The sequence below is a fragment of the Ylistrum balloti genome, unplaced genomic scaffold (genome assembly GCF_031769215.1).
Source record: "Ylistrum balloti isolate Yb309-2 unplaced genomic scaffold, AGI_CSIRO_Ybal_v1 Utg370046, whole genome shotgun sequence".
NCBI lineage: Eukaryota > Metazoa > Mollusca > Bivalvia > Pectinida > Pectinidae > Ylistrum > Ylistrum balloti.
This window is the reverse complement of record NW_026782101.1, coordinates 87,023-109,511: the sequence shown is the minus strand read 5'-3', so window position 1 is coordinate 109,511 and position 22,489 is coordinate 87,023. Positions and strand designations below refer to the sequence as shown.

The following is a 22,489-nucleotide window of genomic DNA, read 5'->3' as shown; positions in this document are numbered from 1 at the left end:
ATAGTATAGAAGTTCTTATAACACAACTAGTAGAAGATTAGAGGGTAATGTTTCAATGACAACACGGTCACCTTCATCTTATAACACAACCAGTAGAAGATTGGAGGGTAATGTTTTCATGACAACACAGTCACCTTTGTCAGAAAATGACCAGTGGGGATCGTACTAGCTGATGTATATAGTGTATGAAATGATAAGGAATTGACTTAGAGGATAGGTAGGCTCATGTGAATTACTGAATTTACTGTTATATTGTTACCATGTGCGCAGCTGTATAAATGAGTAACGTCATATGGGGAAGTAAGTCCAAGGAATTATTATAAAACACCACAGATGTTACTAATGGTTACAGCTTGTAGAAAACTTACATTGGTTCTTGTAGTAAGTATACATTTTCTAATTTAGAATTAGTGACAAAAGCAGAAATATGGCCGCCCAAAAAGCAGAAGCCAGAAAGAGGCTGTTCCGACAAAATAAGCGAACAGATGGACCAGATATAACAGAGTATGAAAAAAAGCGACAGAGTATAGAGAAACGGAAAGAAGAACTGGTAAGTTTGGATGAGATCGGACAAAAGAGGTATACTAAACATAGGATGATGGTCAGTGATAAAGGATCAGGTTTGATCAAACATAGGATGATGGTCAGTGATAAAGGATCAGGTTTGATCAAACATAGGAGGATGGTCAATGATAAAGGATCAGGTTTGATCAAACATAGGATGACTGTCAATGTTAAAGGATCAGGTTTGATCGAAGATAGGATGATGGTCAATGATTAAGGATCAGGTTTGATCAAACATAGGATGATGGTCAATGATAAAGGATCAGGTTTGATCGAAGATAGGATGATGGTCAATGATTAAGGATCAGGTTTGATCAAACATAGGATGATGGTCAATGATAAAGGATCAGGTTTGATCAAACATAGGATGACTGTCAATGATGAAGGATTTTGATCAAACATAGGATGACTGTCAATGTTAAAGGATCAGGTTTGATCAAACATAGGATGACTGTCAATGTTAAAGGATCAGGTTTGATCAAACATAGGATGACTGTCAATGTTAAAGGATCAGGTTTGATCGAAGATAGGATGATCAGGTTTGATCAAACATAGGATGAATGATAAAGGATAAGGATCAGGTTTGATCAAACATAGGATGATGGTCAATGATAAAGGATCAGGTTTTGATCAAACATAGGATGATGGTCAATGATTAAGTCAATGTTAAAGGATCAGGTTTGATCAAACATAGGATGATGGTCAATTTGATAAAGGATCAGGTTTGATAAAGGATAGGATGATGGTCAATGATTAAGGATCAGGTTTGATCAAACATAGGATGATGGTCAATGATAAAGGATCAGGTTTGATCAAACATAAGATGACTGTCAATGATGAAGGATTTTGATCAAACATAGGATGACTGTCAATGTTAAAGGATCAGGTTTGATCGAACATAGGATGACTGTCAATGATGAAGGATCAGGTTTGAATATATAAGCAAGAGAAAAATTTTTGATTTTTTTTTCAGGACAGTGAATATTTACTACAGCCTAAAAGATACATGTGATCATTTCAGAAATACCTACTTCAGATAAATCATATTCTGTACAGTCTAATATATTATTCTATATGTTTTAAACAGAATTATGCCTGTGTTAATCGATGTGATAACTTTGAGTCATCTGTGACAGTAATCTAATGAATTTGAAAGTATTATATGATGATAATACTTTTTATAAATAGTGTGCTATTTTGTATTTTTTCCTGATGTGGATATAGTAAAGAAATATTTGTTGATAATTCACAGAAAGAAACACTGGCCAGAATAAGGAAGGTATCTGCTAGAGAGGACTATGAGAATAGAAATCGTGGTCGATTCCGACGAATCTTCCCTCCAGATGACAAAGTAAGGCATGAACGATATGTTCAATTGCTTTCCTCAACATTTGGAATTTTTATGTCGGGCAAAGCACCAGCCATGCAGAAAGAAATCCAGAGGGTGTATAACAATAAGTTGAAGGTATGGAACATCAATTGCCATTTATAGAAACTTGTCAACAAAGTTTATCAAAATCAATTTAATGTAATGGAACTTGAATTATCACTCAAAGTCTCCAGCTGGTAGAAACACACTTAAATAGCAAACCTTGAATTGGTCTATACAATTTCTGTTTAAAATATTTAAAATGCTTTAAAAGGACTGACAGTACATTAAGGGAGGCAATCCCTAGAAGTTATATAAAGAGGGGGTGGGGAATTTCAGAAACACAACAGGAGACAATCCCTAGAAGTTATAGAAAGAGGGAGTGGGGAATTTCAGAAACACAACAGGAGACAATCCCTAGAAGTAATATAAAGAGGGGAGGGGAATTTCAGAAACACAACAGGAGACAATCCCTAGAAGTTATATAAAGAGGGGCATTGGGGATGGTGGGGAAATAATTTTAAAGGCGCAACCTGACTTGAAGTATCATCAGAAATACTGGAATAATGGACAGAACATAGTAATGCTATTTTGTATTGCTGTGTTCCAACGTTGTTATACTATATACATTAATGTTTCCACAGAAGTCCTGAGTTTGAAATATATCTGTTTCAGGAGGTGGATGTCATGGACATGTTGGCAGAATGTGAAGCTGATGAGAAAGAAGGAAAATATTACACAGGAGGCACTGGTAAACCTAGAGGTCCCAAGGTACGCTTTAGTCTCAAGGGTTATACTGTCATATTGTTATGGTCTCCCCTTAAACATTTCATTAAAACATGGATATTTTAATCATTCATCATGTACCAGTATTGTAGCTAGAGGTGGGGATTGGGGGGTGTTCATTGAGAGGACTTAGGCTTCTACCTGTGTACCTGTCAATAGTGTCTATACCAGGGGTTAGTCACTCTCTACCTGTCAATAGTGTCTATACCAGGGGTTAGTCACTCTCTACCTGTCAATAGTGTCTATACCAGGGGTTAGTCACTCTCTACCTGTCAATAGTGTCTATACCAGGGGTTAGTCACTCTCTACCTGTCAGTAGTGTCTATACCAGGGATTAGTCACTCTCTACCTGTCAATAGTGTCTATACCAGGGGTTGGTCACTCTCTACCTGTCAGTATTGTCTATACCAGGGATTAGTCACTCTCTACCTGTCAATAGTGTCTATACCAGGGGTTAGTCACTCTCTACCTGTCAGTATTGTCTATACCAGGGATTAGTCACTCTCTACCTGTCAATAGTGTCTATACCGGGGGTTAGTCACTCTCTACCTGTCAGTAGTGTATATACCAGGGGTTAGTCACTCTCTACGTGTGTTCCTGTCAGTAGTGTCTATACCAAGGTTAGTCACTCTCTACCTGTCAGTAGTGTCTATACCAGGGGTAAGTCACTCTCTACCTGTCAGTATTGTCTATACCAGGGATTAGTCACTCTCTACCTGTCAATAGTGTCTATACCGGGGGTTAGTCACTCTCTACCTGTCAGTATTGTCTATACCGGGGGTAAGTCACTCTCTACCTGAGTACCTGTCAGTAGTGTCTATACCAAGGGTTAGTCACTCTCTACCTGTCAGTAGTGTCTATACCAGGGGTTAGTCACTCTCTACCTGTCAGTTGTGTCTATACCAGGGGTTAGTCACTCTCTACCTGTCAGTTGTGTCTATACCAGGGATTAGTCACTCTCTACCTGTCAGTAGTGTCTATACCGGAGGTTAGTCACTCTCTACCTGTCAGTAGTGTCTATACCGGGGGTAAGTCACTCTCTACCTGTGTACCTGTCAGTAGTGTCTATACCAAGGGTTAGTCACTCTCTACCTGTCAGTTGTGTCTATACCAGGGGTTAGTCACTCTCTACCTGTCAGTTGTGTCTATACCAGGGGTTAGTCACTCTCTACCTGTCAGTAGTGTCTATACCAGGGGTAAGTCACTCTCTACCTGTCAGTAGTGTTTATACCAGGGGTTAGTCACTCTCTACCTGTCACTAGTGTCTTAACCAGGGTTTAGTCACTCTCTACCTGTCAGTAGTGTCTATACCAGGGGTTAGTCACTCTCTACCTGTCAGAAGTGTCTATACCAGGGGTTAGTCACTCTCTACCTGTCAGTAGTGTCTATACTAGGGGTTAGTCACTCTCTACCTGATACCAGGGGTTAGTCACTCTCTACCTGTCAGTAGTGTCTATACCAGGGGTTAGTCACTCTCTACCTGTCAGTAGTGTCTATACTAGGAGTTAGTCAATCTCTACCATATACCAGGGGTTAGTCACTCTCTACCTGTCAGTAGTGTCTATACCGGGGGTTAGTCACTCTCTACCTGTCAGTAGTGTCTATACCAGGGGTTAGTCACTCTCTACCTGTCAGTAGTGTCTATACCAGGGGTTAGTCACTCTCTACCTGTCAGTAGTGTCTATACCAGGGGTTAGTCACTCTCTACCTGTCAGTAGTGTATATACCAGGGGTTAGTCACTCTCTACCTGTCACTAGTGTCTATACCAGGGGTTAGTCACTCTCTACCTGTCAGTAGTGTATATACCAGGGGTTAGTCACTCTCTACCTGTCACTAGTGTCTATACCAGGGGTTAGTCACTCTCTACCTGTCAGTAGTGTATATACCAGGGGTTAGTCACTCTCTACCTGTCACTAGTGTCTATACCAGGGTTTAGATACAAGTAGCTAATAAAGAATATTTAATGCACCCAGCTATGTATCTTATATTTTCCTATCTATTTAGCACTAGAAATCCTAAATAATGTTAACATGGATATATTTATAGAGCATCCTAACTCGTGTCCGTGTTACAGTAGACACAGATTTATAGAGCATCCTAAATCATGTTACAGTAAACACGGATTTATAGAGCATCCTAAATCATGTTACAGTAAACACAGATTTATAGAGCATCCTAAATCATGTTACAGTAGACACAGATTTATAGAGCATCCTAAATCATGTTACAGTAGACACAGATTTATAAAGCATCCTAAATCATGTTACAGTAGACACAGATTTATAAAGCATCCTAAATCATGTTACAGTAGACACAGATTTATAGAGCATCCTTTATCCTATTATGATATATAGACAAACATTTATGGAGATTAATAGAAAATTATATTATTGCAGATAAGCATTTATAGAAAATCCTAAATCATTTTATAGTGGACAAAGATCCTAAATCATTTTATAGTGGACAAAGATGTTTTAAAACATTGTATGATAGATACTGATTTTTCCCTGTGTTTTGACAAAATTAACCATCATTTGAAATCTTTGACCAGATATATAAACAGAGCAAATCAATGCATGTTTACATGATGAAACAGCACCTTCATCATGATAACCAAGTCACCACCATTGAGTTTTGATCATGCAGAAACTGTTGACTAACTATCATTTTACTGCAGTTATGTTATACCTAACATGTAGTCTTCAACTTCATCACAAATTGACAATGAATACAAAAAAGTAGACAAATTCTTCTAGAATATATGTTAATTAATAAAAAAACAATATATTTAGAGTAAACAATATGTACTGATTAAGTGTAAACAAAATATACTGATTTAGTGTAAACAAAATATACTGATTTAGTGTAAACAAGATATACTGATTTAGTGTAAACAAATATATACTGATTTAGTGTAAACAAGATATACTGATTTAGTGTAAACAAAATATACTGATTTAGTGTAAACAAGATATACTGATTTAGTGTAAACAAGATATACTGATTTAGTGTAAACAAGATATACTGATTTAGTGTAAACAAGATGTACTGATTTATGTACTGATTTAGTGTAAACAAAATATACTGATTTAGTGGAAACAACATATACTGATTTAGTGTAAATAAGATGTACTGATTTAGTGTAAACAAGATATACTGATTTAGTGTAAACAAGATGTACTGATTTAGTGTAAACAAAATACTATTTAGTGTAAACAAGATGTACTGATTTAGTGTAAACAAGATATACTGATTTACTGATTTAGTGTAAACAAAATATACTGATTTAGTGTAAACAAGATATACTGATTTAGTGTAAACAAAATATACTGATTTAGTGTAAACAAGATGTAACTGATTTAGTGTAAACAAGATATACTGATTTAGATTTAGTGTAAACAAGATATACTGATTTAGTGTAAACAAAATATACTGATTTAGTGTAAACAAAATATACTGATTTAGTGTAAACAAGATGTACTGATTTAGTGTAAACAAAATATACTGATTTAGTGTAAACAAAATATACTGATTTAGTGTAAACAAAATATACTGATTTAGTGTAAACAAGATATACTGATTTAGTGTAAACAAGATATACTGATTTAGTGTAAACAAGATATACTGATTTAGTGTAAACAAGATATACTGATTTAGTGTAAACAAGATATACTGATTTAGTGTAAACAAGATATACTGATTTAGTGTAAACAAGATATACTGATTTAGTGTAAACAAGATATACTGATTTAGTGTAAACAAAATATACTGATTTAGTAAACAAGATTACTGATTTAGTGTAAACAAAATATACTGATTTAGTGTAAACAAAATATACTGATTTAGTGTAAACAAGATTACTGATTTAGTGTAAACAAGATATACTGATTTAGTGTAAACAAGATATACTGATTTAGTGTAAACAAGATGTACTGATTTAGTGTAAACAAGATATACTGATTTAGTGTAAACAAGATATACTGATTTAGTGTAAACAAGATATACTGATTTAGTGTACTGATTTAGTGTAAACAAAATATACTGATTTAGTGTAAACAAGATATACTGATTTAGTGTAAACAAGATATACTGATTTAGTGTAAACAAGATGTACTGATTTAGTGTAAACAAGATATACTGATTTAGTGTAAACAAGATTTAGTACTGATTTTAGTGTAAACAAAATATACTGATTTAGTGTAAACAAGATATACTGATTTAGTGTAAACAAAATATACTGATTTAGTGTAAACAAGATATACTGATTTAGTGTAAACAAGATGTACTGATTTAGTGTAAACAAGATATACTGATTTAGTGTAAACAAGATATACTGATTTAGTGTAAACAAGATATACTGATTTAGTGTAAACAAGATGTACTGATTTAGTGTAAACAACATATACTGATTTAGTGTAAACAAGATGTACTGATTAAGTGTAAACAAAAAATACTGATTTAGTGTAAACAAGATATACTGATTTAGTGTAAACAAAATTTAGTGTAAACATACTGATTTAGTGTAAACAAAATATACTGATTTAGTGTAAACAAGATGTACTGATTTAGTGTAAACAAAATATACTGATTTAGTGTAAACAACATATACTGATTTAGTGTAAATAAGATGTACTGATTTAGTGTAAACAAGATATACTGATTTAGTGTAAACAAGATATACTGATTTAGTGTAAACAAGATATACTGATTTAGTGTAAACAAGATATACTGATTTAGTGTAAACAACATATACTGATTTAGTGTAAACAAGATATACTGATTTAGTGTAAACAAGATATACTGATTTAGTGTAAACAAAATATACTGATTTAGTGTAAACAAGATGTACTGATTTAGTGTAAACAACATATACTGATTTAGTGTAAACAAGATATACTGATTTAGTGTAAACATCTACTGATTTAGTGTAAACAAGATATACTGATTTAGTGTAAACAAGATGTACTGATTTAGTGTAAACAAGATATACTGATTTAGTGTAAACAAGATGTACTGATTTAGTGTAAACAAAATATACTGATTTAGTGTAAACAAGATATACTGATTTAGTGTAAACAAGATATACTGATTTAGTGTAAACAAGATTTACTGATTTAGTGTAAACAAGATATACTGATTTAGTGTAAACAACATATACTGATTTAGTGTAAACAAGATATACTGATTTAGTGTAAACAAGATATACTGATTTAGTGTAAACATCTACTGATTTAGTGTAAACAAGATGTACTGATTTAGTGTAAACAAGATGTACTGATTTAGTGTAAACAAGATATACTGATTAAGTGTAAACAAGATGTACTGATTTAGTGTAAACAAAATATACTGATTTAGTGTAAACAAGATGTACTGATTTAGTGTAAACATCTACTGATTTAGTGTAAACAAGATATACTGATTAAGTGTAAACAAAATAAAAACTGATTTAGTGTAAACAAGATGTACTGATTTAGTGTAAACAAAATATACTGATTAAGTGTAAACAAAATATACTGATTAAGTGTAAACAAGATATACTGATTTAGTGTAAACAAGATGTACTGATTTAGTGTAAACAAGATGTACTGATTTAGTGTAAACAAGATATACTGATTTAGTGTAAACAAGATGTACCGATTTAGTGTAAACAAAATATACTGATTTAGTGTAAACAAAATATACTGATTTAGTGTAAACAAGATGTACTGATTTAGTGTAAACAAGATATACTGATTTAGTGGGAACTGCGTGATCGTATCCTCCCATCAGCTCATGAAAGTTTTCAATATCGCACAGTAACTCTGCTAATCTTTGAAATCGTAGTTTGAGAAGTTTTAGATTAACGTAAATGCAGGCTTACTTTAGTGACATTGATTAACTAGTTGTCCTCTCTTACAGCCTCCATATAACACCACAGGAAAGTTTCATTATAATCACAGCAAGGTAACCTCCAGCATGTATTAACAGCGTTAACACATCACTGCATGGGCAGAGCTATCGGGTCTCACATTTCAGCGAGTGAAAACATATTGATGATTGAGTAAAAGTTTTACTTTTTGTTTTTGTAAGGCGGTAAACACTTCAAATCTTGATACTATTATGTTATTGAAGTTACAGACATCTATAAACTTTAAACTTTCTTCAATTTTACAACAATTAAGCTAATTCAGATTGTGTTAATCACTCTTGCCGGCCTGGATAGAAGCACTGTCTTTAAACTTAATTTTTTGGATAAGATTGGTGGGCTTGTTTTCTTAGAATGCTTTTCCATTCAGTGATAGAGTTATGACCAGATGTATGTAAATTCAGGAAATTTGGATGTTTGTGGAAACCTGAATTAAAACATATATTTAATAACAGATTCCATTAAAACAACACTGATTAGGTGATGAAACCCTGATGTGAGGTTACAAGGGGTACTGACCAGTTTTAACAAGCTAAAGGTAGAAATAACTTAAATTTCAAACTTAACCAGTAGACCTACCTGGTAGCTTACCACTAGATCATTGACCACATTTAAAGCGAGTTCGTAACACCATGACTGGATCATACATCGTTGCTCACTGACCACCAGCGTATCTTAATTGTGAAAACTTCTCCCATATTTCATCATCCTGTTTCACCTACCTTAAATATGTGGACATATCATAAAACAAGATTTCTTCATCTCCAACACACAAAGTGTGTAAAAAAGAGGTCAGTACAATCTTTGTTTAAATTTAAATTTATAGATATGGAGGTGTCCTTAGGGTTGTTGAAACAATAATAAATCTATATATAGATAGTTAACAGTGATCTTAGAATGTTAATTTTACAATATGTCTTCCCTCGCTTATTTAGTGAAATTCTGTGATGTCTTCCTGTGCATTGTGATATTGAAGCAGCTAATTAATGTTTTTAGTTTTTCTAAGCAACATTAATGATTAATTTTCAGTTTCTTGATTTTATTACTGATAGTATGCCTAATAATCAGATTGGTTTCTGGTCTTTGTGTTGCCTTCATGTTTAATAGTAGTTAGATATTTTAGACTGCATGGCACTGATGTATATCTATATATATATATATATTGGATCTATATTCTACATACAACTTGGATAGTCAGTAGGTTGGAATCACATTACACTCTGATTCATTATCATCATAACTTATGTAAAATGTTCCCTGTTCCCTAATGTCCTGATCCCACGGGAAAAAATGTGATATAATTGGTTTTTACCAATATTATGCTTTACAAACTTAATGTAGAATCTAGTATGGAGACAGACTTTTAAAAGAAGAATTGCAACTTCCTTTGAGAGTATAATGAGAGAGCAATTTAATTAATAATAAGAGTGCTACTGAGTGAATGAGGGAGCCATTGAGTGAATAATGAGGGAGCCATTGAGTGAATAATGAGGGAGCAATTGAGTGAATAAAGAGGGAGCCATTGAGTGAATAAAGAGGGAGCCATTGAGTGAATAGTGAGGGAGCCATTGAGTGAATAATGAGGGAGCAATTGGGTGAATAAAGAGGGAGCCATTGAGTGAATAAAGAGGGATCCATTGAGTGAATAGTGAGGGAGCCATTGAGTGAATAGTGAGGGAGCCATTGAGTGAATAATGAGGGAGCAATTGAGTGAATAATGAGGGAGCAATTGAGTGAATAAAGAGGGAGCCATTGAGTGAATAGTGAGGGAGCCATTGAGTGAATAATGAGGGAGCAATTGGGTGAATAAAGAGGGAGCCATTGAGTGAATAAAGAGGGATCCATTGAGTGAATAGTGAGGGAGCCATTGAGTGAATAGTGAGGGAGCCATTGAGTGAATAATGAGGGAGCAATTGAGTGAATAATGAGGGAGCCATTGAGTGAATAAAGAGGGAGCAATTGAGTGAATAATAAGAGAGCAATTGAGTGAATAATGAGGGAGCAATTGGGTGAATAAAGTGGGAGCCATTGAGTGAATGAAGAGGGAGCCATAGAGTGAATGATGAGGGAGCAGTTGAGTGAATAAAAAGGGAGCCATTGAGTGAATAAAGAGGGTGCAATTGAGTGAAGAGGGAGCAATTGAGTGAATAATGAGGGAGCAATTGAGTGAATAATGAGGGAGCCATTGAGTGAATAATGAGGGAGCAATTGAGTGAATAGTGAGGGAGCAATTGAGTGAATAATGAGGGAGCCATTGAGTGAATAATGAGGGAGCAATTGAGTGAATAAAGAGGGAGCCACTGAGTGAATAATGAGGGAGCCATTGAGTGAATAATGAGGGAGCAATTGAGTGAATAATGAGGGAGCAATTGAGTGAATAATGAGGGAGCCATTGAATGAATAATGAGGGAGCCATTGAGTGAATAATGAGGGAGCAATTGGGTGAATAAAGAGGGAGCCATTGAGTGAATAAAGAGGGAGCCATAAAGTGAATGAAGAGGGAGCAGTTGAGTTAATAAAAAGGGAGCCATTGAGTGAATAAAGAGGGTGCAATTGAGTGAATAATGAGGGAGCCATTGAGTGAATAATGAGAGAGCAATTGAGTGAATAATGAGGGAGCCACTGAGTGAATAAAAAGGGAGCCATTGAGTGAATAAAGAGGGTACCATTGAGTGAATAAAGAGGGAGACATTGAGTGAATAAAGAGGGTGCAATTGAGTGAATAATGAGGGAGCAATTGAGTGAATAATGATGGAGCCACTGAGTGAATAAAGAGGGTGCAATTGAGTGAATAATGAGGGAGCAATTGAGTGAATAATGAGGGAGCAATTGAGTGAATAAAGAGGAATCAATCATTCTTTGTGTATCTCCATCTATTGTAATAAATTGTTGGAGGGAATATGTCCTACCTCGAATGTGAACAGTTTATGTACACCATTAGCATGCCTGATTAATAACATATTTTTTAGATAAATATTATATTCTAAGGGAGAGAATCATATTAAACAAAACCAGAAATGAACATTTAAAATTCTAATTGTTTTTGCTGAATATTGCAAAATATTGCACACAATGTTTAGTGATGGTTCAAAAAGGAATAGGATTTCTACCTATATATCTTTATTAGCCCACCATCATCAGACATCATCAGATGGTGGGCTTATCATTTAAATCGCCCTACGTACATCATCCGTCTGTCCATCCATCTGTGTTTCCATCCATAAACAATTTTTTGTTATCACTATTTCTTGAGAAGTTTTCGATGGATCTTTCTCAAATTGCATATGTAGGTTCCTTTTAGTCCCTAGTTGTGCCCGTTTGATTTTGGGACTGATCAGTAAAACGAAATGGCCTACAGGTGTCCATCTTTGATTAAGCAGATAAAGATTTTTCATTACCATTTCTGCAAAGGAATGTTCAAATTTCTTACCAACAAGAGCTAAAACAGAGAAGAGAAAAGAAGGGAAAAGATCCAACTTTCAAATAAAGATCAAACAATGGTGGGCACCAAGATCCCTCACAAATCTCTTGTATAGTGTATGTAAATAAGAAGGCAGTATTTGTTGTTAGTTTTAGAGAGGACACAAGAAAATCGCTGAAGATTAAATTAAACAAAATATATACTGTTATCATTAACGACGTATTAACCGTTTATTTAATCAAGTGAGTGCACATGTATGTACGATTTATGTAAGGAGATGGTTATTGAACTGTCAATAGCTATTATCCTTACCATCGTTATTATTTCTGTTTCTAATCAGATGTATCAGTAATGCTGTAACCTTGTCGCTACCTGTTCAGGTGTGCTAAGGTGTGCGGGACCAAGTTTGGCTTTCATGTTTTTTTTTAATCATAAGCATATATCAATGTGTATCTCTACCTCTCTGAATGCTTGACATTAATCATAATGGTACATTGAAAGTTAAAAGACATATCACTGATAAAGATCACTCACTAATTGAAGATTACAAGTTTTTCTCTCATATCCCGCCATATTGGATAGAGTTTGCCCATGTAAGATAGCTATGTAAGAAATTTCTATCTTACATGTGCGCGGAGTAATCTGTGTTCAGGGGAGACAACTTTTACAGCGTCCGAAAATCCCTTGTACAAAAAATGACCGACAACCATGTACCCGATACCTTGCAGGTTTATGTCACGGGTCATAAAACACACAGTCACTGAATAATTACAGGACACTGAATGACAGACAGAAGTACATGATTTCCAATATGTTGTCAAACACAAAAAGCTCCGAATTAATTCCATCAAACCGAACACCATCCTCTGCCACCATTTCATCAACTTCAACAGTTACTAGGCCTACATCTGATGTCATAGTGTGTTTACCATCGTCATCACAACAAGAAAACACGGTTAACACCTACAATCCTGTATCACAGAAACAATCTGAAACTTGCATCGAATCCTTGTTTGCTGGTTCTCACATTGAAAATTGCCAAATCCCGTAAATATCACAAATATTCCACCACCCAAATGTCGTTGAATCGTGGTGATCGAGAGCAACAGCAACTCGGAATAGGAGATCATGTGACGTCACGCCTTGAATTTATGAATGGAATTCCTTTGACTATGGTGACGTCATGTCATCGTCACAGTATTTTGAAAAAATGTTAAAACAGTAAAATGATACATTGATATATTTCTTAAAATGATCAAATATGTGATTTTGATGATAAAACTATATGTTGAATTATAAAAATCCATTCCTTGTTGATTTCTTTGAAGTATTTGACGGAACAATTTCTTTTCGCGGATGTTTACTTACGCATACTATATAATCACACAGAGATCATTTTTGGTTTTTTTCATCTGCGAATAATATATTCATCCTGCAATATACCGAAAAATGGTTTGAAATTTTACAGCAAACTAAAAGTTTGCAAAATATGGGTATGATCATTAAGAATATCCAGTTATTTTTTTATAAAAACTTTGGATTAAAAAAATGAAAAAAATGAAGATAATGGCCGACCGACTGTCCTTTTCCCAAAATTTTGGTTAAGATATGAGAGAAAAAGACTCTTTCATTATGTGTGTATGTAGGATAGGGATATTCCACCCTCGGGGTTACAAAATATGGTAAAACCCTCGGCAGAGCCTCAGGTTTCACCATATTTTGTGACCCTCTGGTGGAATATCCCTATCCTACATACACGCATATGAAAGAGTCTTATATTGTTCCACTGATCAACAGGATCATTTCTGATATGTTCTGTGAATTTTTGATTTTCTTTATCAACAAGCATTGTGGCCAAGGTTTTACAGAAGATTAATTTTTACAAGATAGTCTTATCATCATTTTTTCTCATACCTAAAACATCTATATATGGATTACTAAAGGATGACTAATAATATTTTTCCATTGAATTCACGTCATAAAATGTGTTTTTTACAAAAATTCTAGTTCTCTTTTCAAACTCACTTCAGAGTTCATTTTGTGTATTAAATTATTTCAGAAATTATAGGATATTGTATGCATTATATGATCAATATATTAACTAGTTTGATCGAAGACTGTGATTGGAAATATTGAAAAAATTAAATAGAAAATTTCAAGAAGACTGGTTCTCCAGGTGTTTCCCTGTTTGACACTACTCTTCACTAGACATGTATTACCAATATTGGGTAGTGTTTTATCTTTCTGGTTTATATATTACATTGTAGCCACTTCAGAGCATGCCTGTGAGTGTCCCATCACCCCTTGAGAATGATGATGAGGAGGATGAGGAGATGGAAGATGAAGAGACAGAGAGTATGTCAGCATCTGGCTCGCCTTCCATGGGACGGCATGGCTATCACCCTGGTAAACGCCCCGGTTCTTCTGGTCGACCAGACAGTAGACTGAGCAATGATGGGACTTCAAGTACCTTCAATTCCAGGCCAAACTCAGGAGTGGGAGGGCTGAGGTCAAGGCCAACTAGCAATATGTCAGCAGTCAACCAAAGGTCAAGGTCACTGTCTCGTACAGGGAATGGAAAGCATACACCATTACAGCGATCTACAGTGGTAGGTAAACCAGCCATATATATAGGGACACACAGAATATATTGTAGAATGATATATATAGATCTAGGGACACACAGAATATATTGTAGAATGATATATATAGATCTAGGGACACACAGAATATATTGTAGAATGATATATATAGAGTCTAGGGACACACAGAATATATTGTAGAATAATATATATATAGATCTAGGGACACACAGAATATATTGTAGAATGATATATATAGAGTCTAGGGACACACAGAATATATTGTAGAATGATATATATAGAGTCTAGGGACTAGGGACACACAGAATATATTGTAGAATGATATATATAGATCTAGGGACACACAGAATGTATTGTAGAATAATATATATAGATCTAGGGACACACAGAATATATTGTAGAATGATATATATAGAGTCTAGGGACACACAGAATATATTGTAGAATAATATATATAGATCTAGGGACACACAGAATATATTGTAGAATAATATATATAGAGTCTAGGGACACACAGAATATATTGTAGAATATTATATATATAGAGTCTAGGGACACACAGAATATATTGTAGAATAATATATATAGAGTCTAGGGACACACAGAATATATTGTAGAATATTATATATATAGAGTCTAGGGACACACAGAATATATTGTAGAATAATATATATAGAGTCTAGGGACACACAGAATATATTGTAGAATAATATATATATAATATCTAGGGACACACAGAATATATTGTAGAATGATATATATAGAGTCTAGGGACACACAGAATATATTGTAGAATAATATATATAGATCTAGGGACACACAGAATATATTGTAGAATGATATATATAGATCTAGGGACACACAGAATATATTGATATATATATATAGATCTAGGGACACACAGAATATATTGTAGAATAATATATATAGATCTAGGGACACACAGAATATATTGTAGAATGATATATATAGAGTCTAGGGACACACAGAATATATTGTAGAATAATATATATAAAGATCTAGGGACACACAGAATATATTGTAGAATAATATATATAGATCTAGGGATACACAGAATATATTGTAGAATAATATATATAGACGTAGGGACACACAGAATATATTGTAGAATAATATATATAAAGATCTAGGGACACACAGAATATATTGTAGAATAATATATATATAGATCTAGGGACACACAGAATATATTGCAGAATAATATATATAGAGTCTAGGGACACAGAATATATTGTAGAATATTATATATATAGAGTCTAGGGACACACAGAATATATTGTAGAATAATATATATAGAGTCTAGGGACACACAGAATATATTGTAGAATGATGTATGTATGTCTAGGGACACACAGAATGTATTTTAGAATAATATATATAGATCTAGGGACACACAGAATATATTGTAGAATAATATATATATAGATCTAGGGACACACAGAATATATTGTAGAATAATATATATAGATCTAGGGACACACAGAATATATTGTAGAATAATATATATAGATCTAGGGACACACAGAATATATTGTAGAATAATATATATAGATCTAGGGACACACAGAATATATTGTAGAATAATATATATAGATCTAGGGACACACAGAATATATTGTAGAATGATATATATAGAGTCTAGGGACACACAGAATATATTAAAGATCTAGTACACAGAATATAATATATATATAAGATCTAGGGACACACAGAATATATTGTAGAATAATATATATAATGATCTAGGGACACACAGAATATATTGTAGAATAATATATATATAGATCTAGGGACACACAGAATATATTGCAGAATAATATATATAGAGTCTAGGGACACACAATATATTGTAGAATATTATATATATAGAGTCTAGGGACACACAGAATATATTGTAGAATAATATATATAGAGTCTAGGGACACACAGAATATATTGTAGAATGATATATATATGTCTAGGGACACACAGAATGTATTATATAAGTTAGAATAATATATATATATCTAGGGACACACAGAATATATTGTATATATAGAATAATATATATATATATAGATCTAGGGACACACAGAATATATTGTAGAATAATATATATAGATCTAGGGACACACAGAATATATTGTAGAATAATATATATAAGTTTAGGGATGTCTATTTGTAAAAGTTTTCTGGTAGTGAAGTTTATTATGTATAAATCAGAGTATTGTTTGTAAGCAGGATGACAATTTCCTGTTGAGTGTGGTGAAGGAACGTGAGGATGAGTTAACAAGGAAGACACTGGTGGCTTTGAATGAGATGAGAATCAAATTCCCGGGCAAGTCAGACCAGGAGGCAGAGTATATCCTTGATAAGGTAAAGAAAATGTGGAGACATTAACTTGGAGATAGGGTTATGAAATTATTCCATTTACCAAGGAGCATATAATTGCCAGTTTGTCTGTCCGTCCATCTGTTTGTCCATCTTTCTATCTGGCCTTTCAGAGCATAACTTTGCCCACAGCAAATCAAGGGCTATGAAGTTTGTATACATTGGTCATACTAAGACAATGTGCAGTATACCAAATTCAGGGCCTGCAACCCCTCAATTACAGAGTTATTGCCCTTTGTTGAAATTTAATGTCAGGAGGATAACTTTGCTTTCATTTGATCTAGGATAAGTAAATTTGGTGTTTACATTGGTCATATAAAGATGATATGCAGTGTACCAAATTCAGAACCTGTAACCCCTTAATTATTGCCCTTTATTAAAATTTTGTGTCATACATAGTCTGTTTTTTGACGGGGAGCATTCATCAGTTTCACTCATATTCTTGTTTTCACAGTGAAAATGTTAATTTCAATCTCATTTAAATTTTGATCACAATTAAAACTTCATCACAGGTAACTCTTTGTCTTGATTGTTGTTAATTAATTAAAACTGAAAACCATCAGACAAAAACAGATTGATCAATATATTTTATTTTTGATGAAATAAAAAACATAAAAATAAATAAGTATATCATAAAATCCAGAGAAGGATATTTGAGAGAAGTTTTAAAGTTTGTCATTGTACAAGTATGATTAATTGAGACTTTTGCCTGTGAAACTCTGGTTTAATCTCTTGTTTGAATTGTAGTTACACGAAAACTGGAAGTTCCACAAACCCAGGATTGCATCATACTGGCTGGTGAAGCTTGACTCGATCAAACGAAGGAAGGTAAGTTATCTCCTATCTTCTTAACCATTTGAAATCTTTCCTTTGAATTGATTGCAATTATGCATTGAAAATGAGTCAAGTTGAAAGAAGATGTACATAAAGACTTTTGTTTTTGTTCTGCAAAAGCAGAATTGAACAATATATATATTTATCTATAAAGTGATAGTGGCAGTACGGACAAGTAAATTGTCAAATTTGTATCAAGACACAAATATTACATAAATTACATTACATTCATATAACATAAAATAAATACAAAGTTATAAATCTAAATTGAGAGCGGTGATGTAAATTTAGGTGTCTCTATAATCCCTTCGGCCGATGGACGCAAAAGGTCCTTTATTTTATGAGAGACACAAAAACCATCGTCAGTTGATTATGACAGATGGTGATTCAAATATATATATTGATGATTTATTTGTGATTCCAATTTCGGAATTGGAAGAGTGTTTTATACATAACTAACTAAAGATAATTAAGTACATAGTTACTGAGAATGAAAATTGATAATATTTCCTCAAGACACAAATGTATATATATTTTCAGTTCTATAGAATTTCAAACTGTTATCACCTTGTAATTATACCTGCATATACATGCAACAGTAAATTAACCAAAAGGATCTGCCTTTAAATATTAAGAAGGCTGAAACTAAGGTCTCTGTTGCAGGTGATAGATATTGTGCGTTCAAATGTGCGAGCAGTACTTTTACGTACCTGGCGTGTCAGTGATGTGGACAGTCTGAAAGTGTATCGAATCTTCAACCGCGTGTTTAACCGGCTACTATGGAGTCATGGCCAGGGACTCTGGAACTGCTTCTCCTCGTCCAGGTAACATATAAAATCCGGCTACTATGGAGTCATGGCCAGGGACTCTGGAACTGCTTCTCCTCGTCCAGGTAACATATAAAATCTATCTCTAGACTTCTCCTCATCCAGGTAACATATAAAATCTATCTCTAGACTTCTCCTCATCCAGGTAACATATAAAATCTATCTCTAGACTTCTCCTCATCCAGGTAACATATAAAATCTATCTCTAGATTTCTCCTCCAGGTAGCATATAAAATCTATCTCTAGACTTCTCCTCGTCCAGATAACATATAAAATCTATCTCTAGACTTCTCCTCATCCAGGTAACATATAAAATCTATCTAAAGAATTCACCTCGTCCAGAAAACATAAAAAATCTATCTAAACACTTCTCCTCGTCCAGATAACATATAAAATTATCTCTAGACTTCTCCTCGTCCAGATAACATATAAAATCTATCCAGATAACATATAAAATCTATCTCTAGACTTCTCCTCGTCCAGGTAACATATAAAATCTATCTCTAGACTTCTCCTCGTCCAGATAACATATAAAATCTATCTCTAGACTTCTCCTCGTCCAGGTAACATATAAAATCTATCTCTAGACTTCTCCTCGTCCAGGTAACATATGAAATCTATCTCTTGACTGTATAGAATACATCTTTAGGCAATTTCTTTGAGATTTAATCTAGTTTTAAGGTGGCATGATGTCCTTTGATGTTTCTTTAATAAAGCAGATGTTGAATTTGTTTGACATTTTTTCAACCTAAATTGATAGGAATAGGTTAAGAAAATTCAAATCCTTGTAAAAGTGGAATGTTGTCATTTCATGAACATAGGGACTTGTTTTACAGAATCTTAGCACCAAGAGGTGTCAGGGTTCTCTACATATACCTCAAGTCTGTCTTGGGTGGGGGGGGGGTCATTGTATCTTTCTACAGGGGATGCAAACAATAGGTAAAAGCACACAATTCATGAAAAAAAATTATTACATGTTTAGGTTGGTGCTAGCATTAATTAACTATATCCTTTACATGACCTTCTATGTCACTAAACATGGCCATGGATATCTATCACATTGTAGTAATAAACAGGTTTTATTATCAATACTGCTGTTTCAGTTTCCACTGCTGTAAACCACATTGGTGTTTTTTTGTTACAGCAATGCCACAAGCTGGGAGGCAATTTTCAGTAAAAGTTCTGAGAACATCTGTGAAGCGGAGTTAAACTGCTGCCGTCGTATTGTCCAACTCTGTCGTGACTGTCTTCTCATTGTCTATCAATTTGCTGCTGAGGCCAAATCTTCCCAAAGCAATACCCCACATCACAGTAGTGTGGAGGATCAGTCTTCAACTGGGTGAGAAATATAACACATCAGTGATATAGCAATGTTTATCTGTACAGTGTTGTTGGTAGTTATCTGTACAGCGTTGTTGGTAGTTATCTGTACAGGGTTGTTGGTAGTTATCTGTACAGCGTTGTTGGTAGTTATCTGTACATTGGTGATTGTAGTTATCTGTACAGTGTTGTTGGTAGTTATCTGTACAGCCTTGTTGGTAGTTATCTGTGCAGCGTTGTTGGTAGTTATTTGTACAGCGTTGTTGGTAGTTATCTGTACAGCGTTGTTGGTAGTTATTTGTACAGCGTTGTTGGTAGTTATCTGTACAGCGTTGTTGGTAGTTATCTGTACAGCGTTGTTGGTAGTTATCTGTACAGCGTTGTTGGTAGTTATCTGTACAGCGTTGTTGGTAGTTATCTGTACAGCGTTGTTGGTAGTTATCTGTACAGTGTTGTTGGTAGTTTTTTGTACAGCGTTGTTGGTAGTTATCTGTACAGTGTTGTTGGTAGTTATCTGTACAGTGTTGTTGGTAGTTATCTGTACAGCGTTGTTGGTAGTTATCTGTACAGTGTTGTTGGTAGTTTTTTGTACAGCGTTGTTGGTAGTTATCTGTACAGTGTTGTTGGTAGTTATCTGTACAGTGTTGTTGGTAGTTATCTGTACAGCGTTGTTGGTAGTTATCTGTACAGCGTTGTTGGTAGTTATCTGTACAGCGTTGTTGGTAGTTATCTGTACAGCGTTGTTGGTAGTTATCTGTACAGCGTTGTTGGTAGTTATCTGTACAGCGTTGTTGGTAGTTTTTTGTACAGCGTTGTTGGTAGTTATCTGTACAGTGTTGTTGGTAGTTATCTGTACAGCGTTGTTGGTAGTTATCTGTACAGCGTTGTTGGTAGTTATCTGTACAGTGTTGTTGGTAGTTATCTGTACAGCGTTGTTGGTAGTTATCTGTACAGTGTTGTTGGTAGTTATCTGTACAGCGTTGTTGGTAGTTATCTGTACAGTGTTGTTGGTAGTTATCTGTTGTTGGTAGTTATCTGTACAGTGTTGTTGGTAGTTATCTGTACAGTGTTGTTGGTAGTTATCTGTACAGCGTTGTTGGTAGTTATCTGTACAGCGTTGTTGGTAGTTATCTGTACAGCGTTGTTGGTAGTTTTTTGTACAGCGTTGTTGGTAGTTATCTGTACAGCGTTGTTGGTAGTTATCTGTACAGCGTTGTTGGTAGTTATCTGTACAGCGTTGTTGGTAGTTATCTGTACAGCGTTGTTGGTAGTTATCTGTACAGCGTTGTTGGTAGTTATCTGTACAGCGTTGTTGGTAGTTATCTGTACAGCGTTGTTGGTAGTTATCTGTACAGCGTTGTTGGTAGTTATCTGTACAGCGTTGTTGGTAGTTATCTGTACAGCGTTGTTGGTAGTTATCTGTACAGCGTTGTTGGTAGTTATCTGTACAGTGTTGTTGGTAGTTATCTGTACAGCGTTGTTGGTAGTTATCTGTACAGCGTTGTTGGTAGTTATTTGTACAGCGTTGTTGGTAGTTATTTGTACAGCGTTGTTGGTAGTTATCTGTACAGTGTTGTTGGTAGTTATTTGTACAGCGTTGTTGGTAGTTATCTGTACAGCGTTGTTGGTAGTTATTTGTATAGTGGTGACATTTGAATTTTTTATGGAGTTTCAGAGACTTGCAGATTGTTGTACTATGAAAACTAAGAGAATTCTTATGTACTGTTATTTCCTTGAATTATGTGTCAAAAGTCTTAATATGATTCTAATCTTTTACCTTTCAGGCAATCCATTTCTGCCAGAGACAAATCAGTCTCACTCATTCCTCCCAACACGCAAACAATGAGTCAGAAGTACTCTAAACTGTACCCAACGACCCGAACCCAGAGCATGGGATCCTGACAGGTCAAAGGTCAATGAGTGTCATCATAAGAATGTACCACAACCAAGATAATTGAAAGCATTGAAACAGTGTGATGGTTATAACAAACTCTCATCTCCTGGCCTCGATCTCTTGTCCTCCAACATTATATGTTGATGTAATAGTGTATAGAGTTCTTACAGTGGCATAAAGCATGGAGGGTTTTTGGTATAAAACAAAGGTGCATGCTTTAAACTGCACGGGGCTGCTAGACATCTGGATCACCAGCTTAAAGGGACTGTACATTTTTGAAGAATGCTAAAATCAACCAAATACACGAAGCTCAATATTGCCAGATAAAATTATATTAGTGATAAGGAAATTAAATGCAGTCCATGCCATGTGTCACTACTGACCATGTGTCACTGCTGACCATGTTTGGCTGTTGACCGTGTGTTGCTGTTGACCGTGTATCGCTGTTGACTGTGTTGCTGCTGACCATTTGTCGCTGCTGACCGTGTGTCACTGCTGACCCTGTGTCACCGCTGACCATGTGTCGCCGTTGACCAGGTGTCACCACTGACCGTGTGTCGCTGTTGACCGTGTG

General features: G+C 34.6%; 1 protein-coding gene across 1 annotated transcript in view; it reads left to right on the top strand.

Annotated features, from left to right (window-relative positions):
- The window catches only part of LOC132549195 (tubulin polyglutamylase TTLL7-like), a 45,324-nt gene extending 23,401 nt beyond the window's left edge, over positions 1 to 21,923 (top strand). The window contains exons 9-18 of the mRNA XM_060213111.1: positions 406 to 550; positions 1,817 to 2,029; positions 2,609 to 2,704; positions 8,619 to 8,663; positions 14,314 to 14,655; positions 16,888 to 17,025; positions 17,788 to 17,868; positions 18,538 to 18,698; positions 19,846 to 20,040; positions 21,806 to 21,923. Of these exons, the coding sequence (XP_060069094.1) occupies positions 406 to 550; positions 1,817 to 2,029; positions 2,609 to 2,704; positions 8,619 to 8,663; positions 14,314 to 14,655; positions 16,888 to 17,025; positions 17,788 to 17,868; positions 18,538 to 18,698; positions 19,846 to 20,040; positions 21,806 to 21,923 (1,534 nt within the window). The remainder of the gene's footprint in view (positions 1 to 405; positions 551 to 1,816; positions 2,030 to 2,608; positions 2,705 to 8,618; positions 8,664 to 14,313; positions 14,656 to 16,887; positions 17,026 to 17,787; positions 17,869 to 18,537; positions 18,699 to 19,845; positions 20,041 to 21,805) is intronic.
- The last annotated feature ends 566 nt before the right edge of the window (positions 21,924 to 22,489 follow it).